At 40.7% G+C, this 15198-nt stretch overlaps 1 protein-coding gene across 1 annotated transcript in view; it reads right to left on the reverse strand.

Annotated features, from left to right (window-relative positions):
* The window catches only part of hdac6 (histone deacetylase 6), a 59050-nt gene that overhangs the window by 14793 nt on the left and 29059 nt on the right, over positions 1-15198 (reverse strand). The window contains exons 6-9 of the mRNA XM_034171859.1: positions 13494-13534; positions 9884-9980; positions 8093-8190; positions 689-793 (exon numbers count right to left, since the gene is read on the reverse strand). Coding sequence (XP_034027750.1) covers positions 689-793; positions 8093-8190; positions 9884-9980; positions 13494-13534 — 341 coding nt within the window. The remainder of the gene's footprint in view (positions 1-688; positions 794-8092; positions 8191-9883; positions 9981-13493; positions 13535-15198) is intronic.

Below are 15198 nucleotides of genomic sequence, written 5' to 3' on the forward strand. Positions count from 1 at the left end.
AAACAAACAAACAAACAAACAAACAAACAAGTGAACTGATTTTCTTTTCCAGCAGGACTTGGCACCTGCCCACAGTACAAAGAAATGACTAGTAACTGGTTTGCTGACCAGACAATTACTGTACTCAGGCCATCGTCCGCTTAATGACACCTGGATCAAGTAGGGGATCGCCTGTTGGGGTGAAATACGGTGGGGACCTTGTGTGCCCTGTGGTTGTTATGGTAACCATGAAGGGCCAACAGGAACCCTGAGAACGAGACAAACGGGCCTCCGGTGAAACAAGAAGTCCTCGACAGCAGCTCAGGCGGGGGAGGTGATGACTTCCAAGCCAACGGCTGTGAAGGTGGATGAAGGCTGCAGCACCTATAAACTATTTTCTGACACTTTTATATAAGATTAACCAGTAACTGAAAAATATAAAGATTAATCAATCATGAAAACAATCAGCAATTCCCGACCAAAACCTGAAAATACTTGAAAAATTTGAATTCTTCAAGGGTTAAATGCTGAGTAATAATTCAGGTTGTGTAGCATTTCAAAGATTAAAGCAAATCATTTTAAAGCCGTCTATTTTATAAAAGGTGTAAAATGTCCAGAGACACCCGGCTGAATGAGAAGCAGAGTTTTCTGTGTGTTTTGGCTGAAATTCCACAGAAATGACCAAAATTGTTGAAATACATAAACATACCTGCTGACTGCATATGTGGTTTTAGCGTAGCGAGCAGCAATCGCCACGTTGTTGAAAATACTATAACCGTTTGAGGCATTACACAGAGCATGATGACCTGGAGGCCTATGAGAAACAAATGGGCGGAAAGAGGAGGAATTATCATTCATTTTATTATTATTATCATTATAAAACTTTATTCAACTTATTTACACACACTTTAGTGAAACAGTCTGATTCTGAAACTTGAGAAGAAACATAAGAATAATAACTCAAGTCATCCTACTTAAAAAAAAAAAAAAAGCTGTTGGACAACTTCAGACATGTATTTACTTTACTTCACAAAAATTTAAGTTATAGATATACAACATATTTCCCACAGGTGAAAGCTCCGGCTCACTGGCATGCTTGTGTATGTGTGTGTGTATATATATATATATATATATATCACATAATACAACAAAAATCTGCCCTACACTCATAAACCAGACCTCATGAGAGACAAGAGGGCAGATAAATCAGACATTTTTCCTATCAATTTTACTGCTCTGGAAACTGCGGCAATAAAATCAGGGTGATACAAATCTTAAAACAGGGCAATACAAAAAAAAAAAAGACATTGAAAATACCAGGCTTTGTATCACCCGCTTTTCGTCCAATCAGGAGCCCCCATTTCTCGGCCCCACCAATGACACACCCCCATTTTGTGTTACGCTGGTGACAGGTGCAGGATCCTGATACAGGATCCAGATCATTTCATTCAACCAAGATGTCTGATCAAGCTGAGAGAGTTGCAACCTCCTGAGCAGGGAGAATTCTACAACTTGAGACTCATACTGAAGTTGTGAGACATCAGTAAAGAGGATGCTCATGACTTTATAGAGAGACATAAGAACATTCCATAATTAACATGATGTACTTGGGTTATTCGTTCTACATGATTCATGTGTATTATTGTTCTTTAATTATTTTGATGATTATATAGATCAGACCTCCAGTGTTATGCTATTTATTATTAGCACAAGTGTTGATTGAACGTTGTTGGTGTCGTGAGTAAATGAGTTGTTATTAAATGGAGTTGACAATAATTATATAGTTCTTGTTCTTTATTTTTGTTGTAATATGTGATAAATATCTTATTACATGTCTGTTTATGTATCACACCCTGCATCATGCACCTCATATCTGTATCACTCCGAGTCTGAGTCCTGATGGTATCCCAGGGCAGTGATCAACGCATGTGCGGACCAACTGGGAGGGATCCTCACCAAACTCTTCAACCTCTCCCTGAGACATGCCACCGTTCCCACATCTGAAGGCCTCCACCATCGTCCCCATCCCCAAAAAAACCTGCCATACACAGCCTGAATGATTACAGACCATCACCCTGACGTCTGTAATGATGAAGTGCCTGGAGCGATCTGTCTCCCAGCACATCAAAAACTGCCTCCCTCCCTTGACCCCCACCAGTTTGCTTACAGGGCAAACTGGTCTACGGAAGATGCCTTCGCCCTCACTCTCCACACAGCACTGAACCACCTGTAGAAAAAGAAGAGTGAGGATGCTCTTCGTGGACTACAGCTCGGCGTTTAGCACCATCATACCTGACATTCTCATCACCAAACTGCTGAAATTACAGATCCCCCTCCCTGCCTGTAACTAGATTAAAAACCTTTTCACGAGCTGCACACAGTCTATGAGACTCGGCCCCCACCACTCCTCCACACTCACACTCAGCACTGGTTCCCCTCAAGGCTGCGTTCTGAGCCCTCTACTGTACTCTCTGTACACCTAAAACTGCTCTCCAACCCACCCAACCAACCGCATTATAAAATATGGGGATTAGGACTGTTCATGTTATACAGTGAAAAAATAAAAGTTGTGAGAGACTTCGGGCCACATGTTGTTTTTGTTCCACTTGGGGTTTTATAGGTGCAGACCAAATTTGAACTCAATCAGATAAGATTTAGAGGTCCCCAGAGTGATACATTTTCCTCTCCCTCCGCTGGCAAGGCAACGTCACCCTACGGGAGAAGACTGATGCCATTATTTTCTTTTACAGGTACATGTGATGGCTTCTAAAAAGTGGTGGCTGATTGGTCACCCAGAGGAGAACATTACTGGAATTACTGGATTACTACATTGCTTGTTTGGGGAAAATTGTTGCTTTATGGGGGACCCCTAAACAATGTCCAATTACAATAAAATTTGGCACAGATCTTTTATTTTTTTTAGTGGAACAAGAAAAATATGTGGCCCAAAAGATTTTGTAACATTTGACATTTTGAACAGGTCTAATGCGGATGATACCACAGTGGTTGGACTCATCTGGGATGGGGATGAGACAGTACACAGGGCAAAGGTGGAGGAACTGTCGCTCTGGTGCTCAGAGAACAACCTGGCCCTGAACGTTCATAAGACAAAATAACTCATCCTGGGCTTCAGGAAGAACAGACAGGACCCCCATGAATGAAGAACAGGTGGAAACTGTCACCACCTTCAGGTTTCTGTGCACCCACATATCTGTAGACCACACCTGGACCCCCAACATCAGCACTCTGGTTAAGAAGGGTCAGCAGCAGCTACACGTCCTGTGTGTCCTCAGGAAGAACCTGGACACGAAGCTGCTGCTGACCTTCTATCACTCCTCGCTGGAGAGTGTACTGACATACTGTCTGGGTGCGTGGTACACAGGCTCCACAGTCAAGGGCAGAATGGCAGTGCAGAGGGTCATAAACACAGTCCTAAAGGTCACCGACTGTCTTCTTCCAAACCTGGAAACTATCACCACATCCTGCTGCCTGAGGAGAACCAAGGCCATCACAGGAGACCCCTCACATCCTGCCTACCCCCATTTGACCTTTTGCCCTCTGCATGGATGCTTAGGAGAACAAACAAAAAAAAAAGACAGAAATGTGATTCATCTATAATATTCAAGACAGCAAAAGTTACCCCGAACGCCGTAGGATCACCCCAGGAAATTTTGAGAATATAAGTGTCCTGTGGTGCATTCTTTGGACTAAATCTGGACCTGAAACAGCTGTTAAATATCTCTTGTGATCTTATGCAATACAGCACAACATGTGGCTTTTGAATGCATGTTGCGCCATCCTGTAGGAGCATGTACACAATATAACAACACAATAGTTTACAAATATAGCTAAATCTTGATGAAAACTATATTTAGTTTATGATTGGCCTCAAAGACTAGGCAATTAAAAATTATAACTCTCAAATAACATGTTATAAATAACTTCGTAACTGCTTTCAGACTAGGTAAAGAGATATCGTATCATAATACTGATGAGATTCAGCTTAATCAATTGACATGCCATCACAGATGACATTACCATGTATACACATTATCATCATAAATGCATATTCAGTCACAATATTTCTCTACTCAGAACACTGACATGGCATCCAATCAGTCATTTTATAGCTAGAGTGTCAGATTTTACCCCCCAACACCACCCACACAAAAATGTTTGAATTTTAGAAGCTCTGAAATGCAATCTGGCACTATTCCAGACAATAAACTGCAGTGAGTGCAGCATCCATTTTGTTGAGAAAAAAACACAACTTTCCTTATTCAAATTCATTCCAGTAGTATTCTGCTCTTACTAAGAAGCAGCAGTTTTCTAGCTTGGCAGATAGTTCTGGAGGAAATCACTGAAGTAATTAACAAATTGAAAATATGGTTTGACAAACAGTCATTAAACTTAAATAAAACAGGGATGAAGTGGAGGTGTAAGAGTCACTAGGTGTTCACAGAAAACATTTATTTCTATATTTATTTATGTTCATTGTTAGTTGGTTTTATACAAGGTCTGTTAGAAAAGTATTGGACCTTTTTATTTTTTGCAAAAACCTGATGGATTTGAATCAAGTGTGCTTGCATGAGCCAACCTTGAACCTTCGTGCGCATGCGTGAATTTTTTCACGCCTGTCGATTGCTTCATTTGCTGGCAAGCAGCCTTTGTGTGAGGACGTGTGTTGTTTGCTCGGCGGATTTTCATTGCAAGGAAAATGACAGAAGGACTGGAGCAGCACTGCATCAAATTTTGCCAGAAACTGGGTGACAGCCAGGTGGAAACCATTCAGAAGATTCAGACGGCTTTCGGTGGCTTTTCAGTCGTGTGACTATCCGAGAAATTGTGGAAGACGTGGGCATCATTTTTCAGAGTCCAACATGTCCTGAGACTTCAACATGAAGGTGCTTTTGTTCCGCTGTCAGCAGCTTCAGCACGAATTTTGCCGCCACTCTTTTCATGGCCAAATCTTCTGTCACAATGGAATGTGCCGAAAAAGTGCTGATGTCCACCTCTTCCACAATTTCTCGGATAGTCACTCACGGTCCCGCATCACCACAGCGTTCACTTTGGCAATGATCTGGTCATTTCAGCATGTTGATGGCTGACCGGAGCGTGGCTCGCTCTCCACCGTTGTGCGGACGTCTTTAAACCGGTTGTACTGCTCCTTATTCTGTGTGATGCCCAAAGCATCGTCACCGAGAGCCGTCTGATTCTTCCGAATGGTTTCCACCTGGCTGTCGCCCAGTTTCTGGCAAAATTTGATGCAATGCTGCTCCAGTTGTTCCGTCATTTTCCTTGCAATGAAAATCCGAGCACATGTCCTTACACAAAGGCTGCTTGCCAGCAAATGACGCAATCGACAGGCGTGAAAAAATTCACGCATACGCACGAAGGTTCAAGGTTTGCTCATGCAAGCACACGTGATTCAAATCCATCAGGTTTTTGCAAAAAATAAAAAGGTCTGATACTTTTCTAACAGACCTTGTATTTTCTGTTGTGCTTTTTTAATAAGGTTCTTTTTGTCTCTTTCTCCAAAATTGTATTGCACCACTATTAGTTATTATTACCATTATTATTGTTGTTGCTATTATTATTATTATTACGAAGTGTATATTTTTCCAGATATGGTAAACATGCACCTAGCGATATTTTACCTGATCTCCTCGCTGATTGGCTAGTTCAAATGAAGTCATCGTAGAGGGTATCAACATGGCGGCATCTTCAGCATTGAGTGTTGGTGCTAATTTTTCATCTTTAAATGCCATTTTGGGTGCCATAAAGTCATTTGAATCAGAACAGAAAATCACCTGCTGCCGGAGGGATTCTCGGATGCTAAAAGCAGCTAAAGGAATTCTCAGACACTAAAAGCAGCTCAAAAATATGGCATAGCCGTGCCCAAAATTATTTCCACCATGTGACGAAAATTATTTCCACTGTGCCCGAAATTATTTTCACTGCAACCCGCCATTTTACCGGTGCCATGTACGGCGAAATATCGCCCAGTTGAACTTTGCCGAGGGCGCCGCCATGTTGAAATAAACTCTACGATGATGTCATTTGAACTAGCCAATCAGCAAGGAGATACGGTCAAATATCGCTAGGTGCGTGTTTGCCGTATCCGGCAAAATATAACCTGCCTTATTATTATTATTAATATCTAAATAAAAATAAATACATTAAAAAAATACAATTTGTAATACATCTGACTCTTCTACGACAACAAACGCTGAGCTATTAATTATTATACAGAAAAAAATGATGCGAACAGCTTAATGCTAACTTTAACACTGAAAATGCCATAGACATGCTAACACATTAGCATCAGTCCCATTTTTAAGTTATAAAATACATCTATCGACTGTTTCAGAAGACCATAACAGGTCGGTTTAACATAAAAAGGTAAATATTACTCTCAGACATATGCTCTTTGGGGTTTTAGCGGGGAAAAATTAAGATAAAGTGAAATGAAACCAACGAAGCAGCGGGTCGGATCAATGCTTCATTGCTTCAAAGAAGAGCTGCGCTGCAGAAATGATTGATTACAGGACCCTGCAGAGGTTCTGTAATCAACGCAGAGACATAATCATTTTCCCGACAAACACCCCAAAAACAACGGCCACTCTGAAGGACCGATAAGAGAACCGTTAAGCAAAAAGACTATTGATGTCGGTGGATCGAATCAATTCTTAACAATAATTAAATTATTGCCATACCTGCATTTATCTTGTGTAATACTGGAAATAAACAATGAGAAACTGACGAGGTAGAAAATTTGTTGAATGATGCTATGAGATTTGGCGCAGGAAGCAGGCGGGAAATTGTCTGGAACATCGAGACATTGTTGCGCATTTACTACCTTCACAAGAGCGCTCGGCGAAAAGCGATTCTGCGCGGAGAGTCGTCATTTTTCAACCAATGACAATGCGCGTTGAACTGTTGGCGGCCTCCTTCTCTGGTAAACAAACCACTTTATGATGATCGATTTCAAAGGAATTTGGGCGTTTTACAGCAAAATATTAGTTTGTCGATTTGAAGAAATAAAAAATAATGTTCTGCCATTTCTTTCAGACGGCAAGAATTTACAAAAAGACGGAAAACCGTCCAAAGACAGCGAATAAGCATCCTTGCCTCCGGGAGACGCTACAGGTCAACAAAGTTCCACAGCAGCAGGCTGACAAACAGCTTCTTCACCTGGACCATACGTACTGCAAACACACACACACACACACACACACACACACACACACACACACACACACACACACACACACACACACACACACACACACACACACACACACACACACACACACACACACACACACACAGACCTATTCCCATAAATACACACCCACCCCGGACAACAAACAACTCAACATACCTCCTTCCGCCTTTAGCACCTTAACAGCACTGGCTTTTGCGCCCCCAGTGTTCACAGTCACTGACCTAAATATTTACAGCCACTTTTTAAACTGCACTTTATTCATGTTTATTTACATACATACATACATACATATATATATATATATATATATATATAAAAACAAACAAACAAACAAACAAACACACACACACACACACACACATATATATGTTGTTATAGTAATTTGAAGGAATGAATGAATACTTGAACACTCATGTCCAACATTATGAAACGTTCATTCTGCCTGTATATAGTGTAATCTATTCTACTGTATATATTGTTATTCCACACAGAACTTGACTGCCGTATTTTGGTAATTATCTTTCTTTTACCTTATTTTTGCATATTTGCAGTGTTGTTCTGTGACTGTCCCTGTGCTGCTGTAACATCGTAAATTTCCCCATCGTGGGACTATTAAAGGATTATCTTATATATGACAATAAAGACAGTTCTATTCTTCTGTGTATTCTGCGTACAGTTCTGTGCACCGGACCGTCATGTGTGTACTGTACGGCTCAATATAACATACACGTATGGTCACACCCTTAATATATATTATTGTATTCATATATTACTATGATTACTATCATTATTATTCATTAGTTCAAGTGGCTCCATAAGGCTAGAGAAAAAAAAAAAATCACAACTTTGAGACCACGCTCAGAAGTCACTGAAGGTGGGACTTACCTAACCACAGCGAACCCGTTCCTGAGTTCTGAGGTCATGACCTTATCCACCAGCTGCAGGACGGAACCCACGGCTAAGGAGGCAACCTGGAACGAGTCCTGACACACAAAAACACAGCATTATTCATCTTTTTGAGGACTCCAAACATCACAACCACCACATGCCTCAAGGCCCCCAAACTTCATCCTAAAACCAGCGCTGAACCATCAGAGAGTTTAAGGCCTTTGGAGAAATGATGAGTCTGAACCATCTGACGGTGGGTGATCAAACTCAAACTGGAGGTTTGGATGAGATCATCAGATTTTGTTGATCATTGATTCTCTACTTCTGAAGAGTTCAGGTCCAGTTCCAGTCTGGTTCAGCACCAGGCCCCAGGTGAGATCACTGGACTATGCCAGCAATCAGAAAACACTGGACCCAAAGGAATCTTTGACAGCAAAGACTTGGACCTCATTGCTCACATAAAAAAAGATTCAGTCGTTAACATTTGTGGGCACAGAAACAAAAACTCTTTTTCTCCTCTTTAAAGATCTCTGTCCAGATTTAAACTGAAACTAATAATGTCATATTTACCAGATGGTTTAACAGTTGGGTCAGCTTTGTTCTTCTACAGCCATACGAATTCTTCCATAATTTAAGATGAAAATGAGAAGAAAAAGAAATCTGATTGCTCTGATCTGTGCATGAATCTATCAACAGATTAATTTATAATTTATAATAATTAAAAACCAGAGAATTTTGTTTCTCCTGGTCTGAGAGTCCTTCAGGTGCCTTATGTCAAGCTCCAGGTTGGCTGCCATGTGCCTTTTACTAAGGAGTGGCTTCCATCTGGCCACTCTACCATACAGACCTGATTGGTGGATTGCTGTAGAGATGGTTGTCCTTCTGGAAGGTTCTCCTCTCTCCACAGAGGAATGCTGGCACTCTGACAGAGTGACCATCAGGTTCTTGGTCACCTCCCTAACTAAGGCCCTTCTCCCCCGATCGTTCAGTTTAGTATTCTGTGCATACTTGGCGAATAAAACCCATTCTGATTCTTCAGCTGGGAAAACTGGCTGCATTCGAAAATTTGCCATTCAGACTGATCAATGAGGTGGAACTTTATCATCGGAAGGGGGGGGGTGCTACCATGCCTTCATTGAAAGTGTTGAATTGGACCATCAGAGCCTTGAGTATGAGTGAGGCCGACTCTGTGGGTCTCAGCTCCTCACGGGCTGAGTGTGTGCGAGCTGTTTGTGGCACGTTTGATTTTTTACTTCCTTTTTATTTATTTTCATTTTCCTTGGTTGTCATTAGTGGTCACTGCATTATATTGTGTTGTTTTGAGTCTTTATTTATCTGTGTTTATTATTATAATGGTAAAAATCAAAATGTAAATTATAAAAAAAAAATAATACTCATAGCTCATTATTTAAAAAAATGTTGAAAAAAAAAACTTCATATCTCACAATGTTAAAGAAAGAGGAGAAAATGGATCTGGGCAGATCCTGGATCCGCCCCTGTACTTGGGATCTACTACAAAACCTAATGGGTTCTTCCTGGGGCCATGTGCCACCTTTCCAACAAGTTCTATGAAAACTAGTTCCTCGTGTTTTGAGTAATCCTGCTAGAGGTTTAGATAATATAAAAGACCAAAAATATTAATTCCTTGACAGAGACAATAAATGATATGGATGACAAACGTTCCAGCTATTGAAACAACAACAGATAGAATCTGCAGGTCCACACTGACGAGGATAAAATGTTCACTTAATGTTATCAAAAAGCAGCACTGAGTGAGGGGGGGCTTACGTGGTGCAGGTAGATGGAGTCGTAGGTGTCGGACAGGGCGTGGAGTTCGAGCTCTGACATCGTCTGAGTCGATCTCATCAGATCCACATACTGTTTCCTGTAGGACAGAGACGAAGACCAACCAGAAGAGATTAACAGCAGCACAACAAAGTGACCAACACTTAACCAGGTCACTGAGTGTCTGACCCACCGCTAGCTTTAATAGCAAAAACAAATTAACACGCGTGGATGAAAAAAAAAAAGAAAATCTGAAAACGACCACAAACAAATAAACCTCGGGTTTAAAGAGGTCAGGGTTAAAGGTCAGGGAGGGTTGCTCTGGAGGAGATCAGGTGGGTGGAGCTGCAGGAAGGAGGCAGTGAACTTCTTCACCTTAGGGAGCCTCGGTGGATGACCACTGCACCCATAAATGATCTGAAAGTTTTCTGACTTCTCTCACTTACCAGGTCAACTGTTGTCACGCTGATGCGCCAGATTAAAGCGCACACAGGTCTTAAATGGGAGGACAGGTGACGACCTGACTGCTGCAATTTATACTACATCTGAAACTCACCCAAGAGACTCTTAAGAGAGCAAATATCAATCCAGTTTATTGATACCATGGGCTGTTGCGCTCAGATTACATACAGGTGTCATGGCTGGGAAAACTTGCAGTTTGGACTGGATCATGCGTTTAAGTCCAGGATCAGAAAAAATAAAAAGTGGGGGTAAATATAACTGGTTGTCATTAATAAAAAGAACTTGGTAACACTTTATATTAACTGCACCCTATAAAGCATTAGTAAAGCATTTATAAAGTGGAAGTAAATGCTTAAATAACTACTTGTAAAACATTTATAAAACATTCTTTTTTATTAGCTACTCATTGGTAAGAACATAAACAGATGGCTTAATAATTATTAATAATAAAATATGTAATGTCTATGTAACCCTAACCCTTTTTAAATTCTCTATAAACCACTTAAGAAAAGTTGATCATTAATAGTTTATCATTTACAAACATGAAATCAGACACTATTCACTAGTGACAAAAATTCTTTACAAATCATATTTTTTATTGTCTTTACATTCTTTCCTCACAAATTATTAAGCCTTTACTAAGCATTATAAACCATTAGATGACGCTCAATGTATCAGTTATAACATTTTTAAAGATTGCATTAACTACCTTTTCCTTATTCCTCAATACGTTATGCATCATTTGTTAATACTAACCGGTGACACCGGTTAGTATTAACAATTAATGCAACAATTAATGAATAGAACCGGTTGTCACTGGTTCTGTTCATTATTTTTATGGACAGAATTTCTGGGCGCAGCCAGGGTGTAGAGGGGGTCTGGTTTGGGAACCACAGAATCTCATCTCTGCTGTTTGTGGATGATGTGGTTCTGTTGGCTTCGTCAAATCAGGACCTTCAGCGTGCACTGGGGCGGTTTGCAGCCGAGTGTGAGGCGTCCGGGATGAAAATCAGCACCTCCAAATCCGAGGCCATGGTTCTCGACCGGAAAAAGGTGCTTTGCCCTCTTCAGGTCAGTGGAGTGTCCTTGCCTCAAGTGGAGGAGTTTAAGTATCTTTGGGTCTTGTTCACGAGTGAGGGACGGATGGAGCGTGAAATCGATAGATGGATCGGTGCAGCATCTGCAGTGATGCGGTCGCTGTATCGGACCGTCGTGGTGAAGAGAGAGCTGAGTAGGGGGGCAAAGCTCTCGATTTACTGATCGATCTACGTTCTGATCCTCACCTATGGTCATGAGATTTGGCTCATGACCGAAAGAACGAGATCACGGGTATAAGCGGCCGAGATGAGTTTCCTCCGCAGGGTGGCTGGGCGCTCCCTTAGAGATAGGGTGAGGAGCTCGGTCACTCGGGAGGAGCTCGGAGTCGAGCCGCTGCTCCTCCACATCGAAAGGAGTCAGTTGAGGTGGCTCCGGCATCTTTTTCGGATGCCCCCTGGACGCCTCGCTGGAGAGGTGTTCCGGGCACGTCCCATTGGGAGGAGGCCCCGGGGAAGACCCAGGACACGCTGGAAGGATTACATCTCTTGGCTGGCTTGGGAACGACTTGGGGTTCCCCCAGAGGAGCTGGGGGAGGTGTGTTTGGATCGGGAGGTCTGGGCGGCTTTGCTTGAGCTGCTGCCCCCGCGACCCGACTCCGGATAAAGCGGAAGAAAATGGATGGATGGATGTTAATACTAATGTACAAAGCTCAATTCTCTTTCCCCATCACTATAAGTATGCAGTTTTAAAGACTTTATCTATGTACGAATTCTTCTTTCAATGTACGAATAAGCTTTGACTGAGCATTAGTTAAGCATTTGTAATATCCTTGTGGTGATTAAATTTGTTTTGTAATTCATTTGTATATGTTTAATATATATTTTAATCACAATCTCAAACAGCTGACAAATTCACTTTTATATGTCCATTTCTAAATGCTTATCAACGTATTAGTAAACTTAAAAATACTATTGTAAAGCCTTTACAAGCTGTTAGTAAAGTATTTGGTGTGAACTCAACTAAAGTGATGGATAAATTTGCATTATAACTCATTTGTAGATGCTATTTATATGTGTTATGCAGAGTCACCAACAGTTGACCATTCCACTTTTATATATATCCATTAATAAATACTTAACGTATATTTTGTTTTGAGGAATTGGTATGGCGGTATTAGATGAGGAGTGCGGGTTCATTCGTCGCGAAATGTTAAAGTGATGTTCGGTTAGGAGGTGGTGTTCATTTGCAAGTAATTGCAAGTAGTTGCTAAGCGACAGTGGCTAATCAGCTAACTAGTCTTAAAAAAACTAATGAGGTTTTACATCGATGATATAAATTCAAATCGATCAAGCGGATAGCCTCTCGGATGGAAACAAAGTGTCTGCTTGATGATTTTCAACCTTAGAATACGTTAAGCAGTTACTAATGCTTTATAGCGTGTAGTTAATATAAAGTGTTACCAAGAACTTAAAGAATGAAAACAAGGTTTAAATATTTAAATATCATTTTAAGATACAATTGTTAAACTGTAATATGAACAATACTACTAAATAAAAGTAGCCTTTGTTACTATAAAAACAAACAAATTATTAAAGAAAGAAGTAAAACAAAGCTAACGAGTTTATAACTTCAAATTCCTTTTCAAAAAATTGAGTATATCTATGATATCTGGTAATAACATTATTCCTATAGCACTTCCAGGATAAATGCCATTAGAGAAAAGATTTTTTTTTTTTTTTTGTCTCTCTGGAAGGTCAGTGGACTCTTGGCCCTCAGCTGTGGACGGTACAGCACACTCACTGACCTCAGCCATTTCAGCACACACCTTTTGGCCTTATCTTCTTGATATTTCTTTGTAATTATTGCCGTGCTTGACCCCTTGTGTGTGTGGCTTCACAGGAGGCAGAGACTGTCTGCTTTTAACATCAGTCCATCTCGGCACTTTTATACACACATCTTCAACTGCTTATCCGCAATTGGGCCGCGAGGTTATTGTGTTTATTCTGGATTTAAAGACTCAATAAATGATTTAACAGGATTCCTGATACTGAATCATCCTCGTCACACAAATGAAAGAAAACAACATTAAATGTTGAAAAGTTTGTGAACTTACATGTGTGCCAGCAGGAGCTCTTCTTCAGTAGCTTCTCTGGGCTGAAACACACACACACACACACACACACACACACACACACACACACACACACACACACACACACACACACACACACACGATTGGTGGTACAGCTGCACACAGCGCCACCGAGAGGACCAACAGAGTGCTATGCCATATGACAGGGCTACTGCCAGGCTGTTTTTTTGACGAGTAAAACATTGGACATTTTTATTCCAATTATGAATAACAGCGCTCTGAGAGCACAAAATCCCTCATTGGCAAACACTGCTTTGGCACAAGTATTTGCTACATTCTAATAACATTTCAAGGTACGAGATAGCTGATTTCAGAATGCAGACACTCATTCATGAAACTGGCAGTGTCTAGGTTTGTTATTCAAGGGCCATAACTCTGCCAAAATATGTCAGTCTTGTACAATATTACAATATGCATATTTCCAACCTATAACAAGGACTTTTACCAAGTTTCACGAAATTCATCCTAAAAGTGTGAGAGGAGTTGATTTCAGAACGTTTATACCCTTTATAGGATGGATGGAGAGAAATCACCATGGGATAATCCCCCTTTGAGCCGTTGGCCAGCTGGGGATAAAACTCGCTGCAACCAGTGTCTTTTTTCAGAGTACTTTGAATTCTTTGTGCGGCCACTCTGACAGCTTTCATTTGAAAATGTTATGACTGTTTCAGAAAGGCACCATCTTGTCACTGCAGCACTTTTTTAGGGCACCAATCAGACAGAGCAAAACTCGCCGCCCTCACAAAAGCAGTGGTGGACACAGTTTCGCTAATCCACTAACAGCATTTCAAATTGTTTTTGGAAATCATGGACGTCCAGACTATTACCAGCGTAAACTTCAAAAGCCAGCATCTGTGATGGTATGGGGGTGTGTTAGTGCCCATGGCATGGTCAACTTACACATCTGTGATGGCACCATCAATGCTGAAAGGTACATCCAGGTTTTGGAGCAACACATGCTGCCATCCAAGCAACATTTTTATTCAGGGATGTCCCTGCTTATTTCAGCAAGACAATGCCAAGACACATTCTGCACGTAACAACAGCGTGGCTTCGTAGTAAAAGAGTGCAGGTACTAGACTGGTCTGCCTGCAGTCCAGAACTGTCGCCCATTGAAAATGTCTGGCGCATTATGAAGCGCAAAATACGACAACAGAGACCCCCGGACTGTTGAACAACTGAAGTTGTACATCAAGCAAGAATGGGAAAGAATTCCACCTACAAAACATCAACAATTAGTGTCCTCAGTTCCCAAACGCTTATTGAGTGTTGTTAGAAGGAAACGTGATGTAACACAGTGGTAAACATACCACTGCCCCAACTTTTTTGAAACGTGTTGCATGCATCCATTTCAAAATGACCAAATATTTGCACAAAAACAATAAAGTTTATCACTTTGAACATTAAATATCTTGTCTTTTTTCAAGTGAATATAGGTTGAAGAGGATTTGAAAATCATTGTATTCTGTTTTTATTTACATTTTACACAATGTTCCAACTTCACTGGAACTGGGGTTGTATATTAAAAGATATTATATATAATGTTATAATAATATTATATCAGTACATTATAAGAGTAATTATTTAACAGCATGGTATAGTAGTTGTACAATAATTAATGGTTATTATATTAAGCATGCCAAAAATTCTAAACGTGTTTAAAACA

The sequence above is a fragment of the Thalassophryne amazonica genome, chromosome 6, assembly GCF_902500255.1.
Source record: "Thalassophryne amazonica chromosome 6, fThaAma1.1, whole genome shotgun sequence".
In the NCBI taxonomy this organism is placed as follows: domain Eukaryota; kingdom Metazoa; phylum Chordata; class Actinopteri; order Batrachoidiformes; family Batrachoididae; genus Thalassophryne; species Thalassophryne amazonica.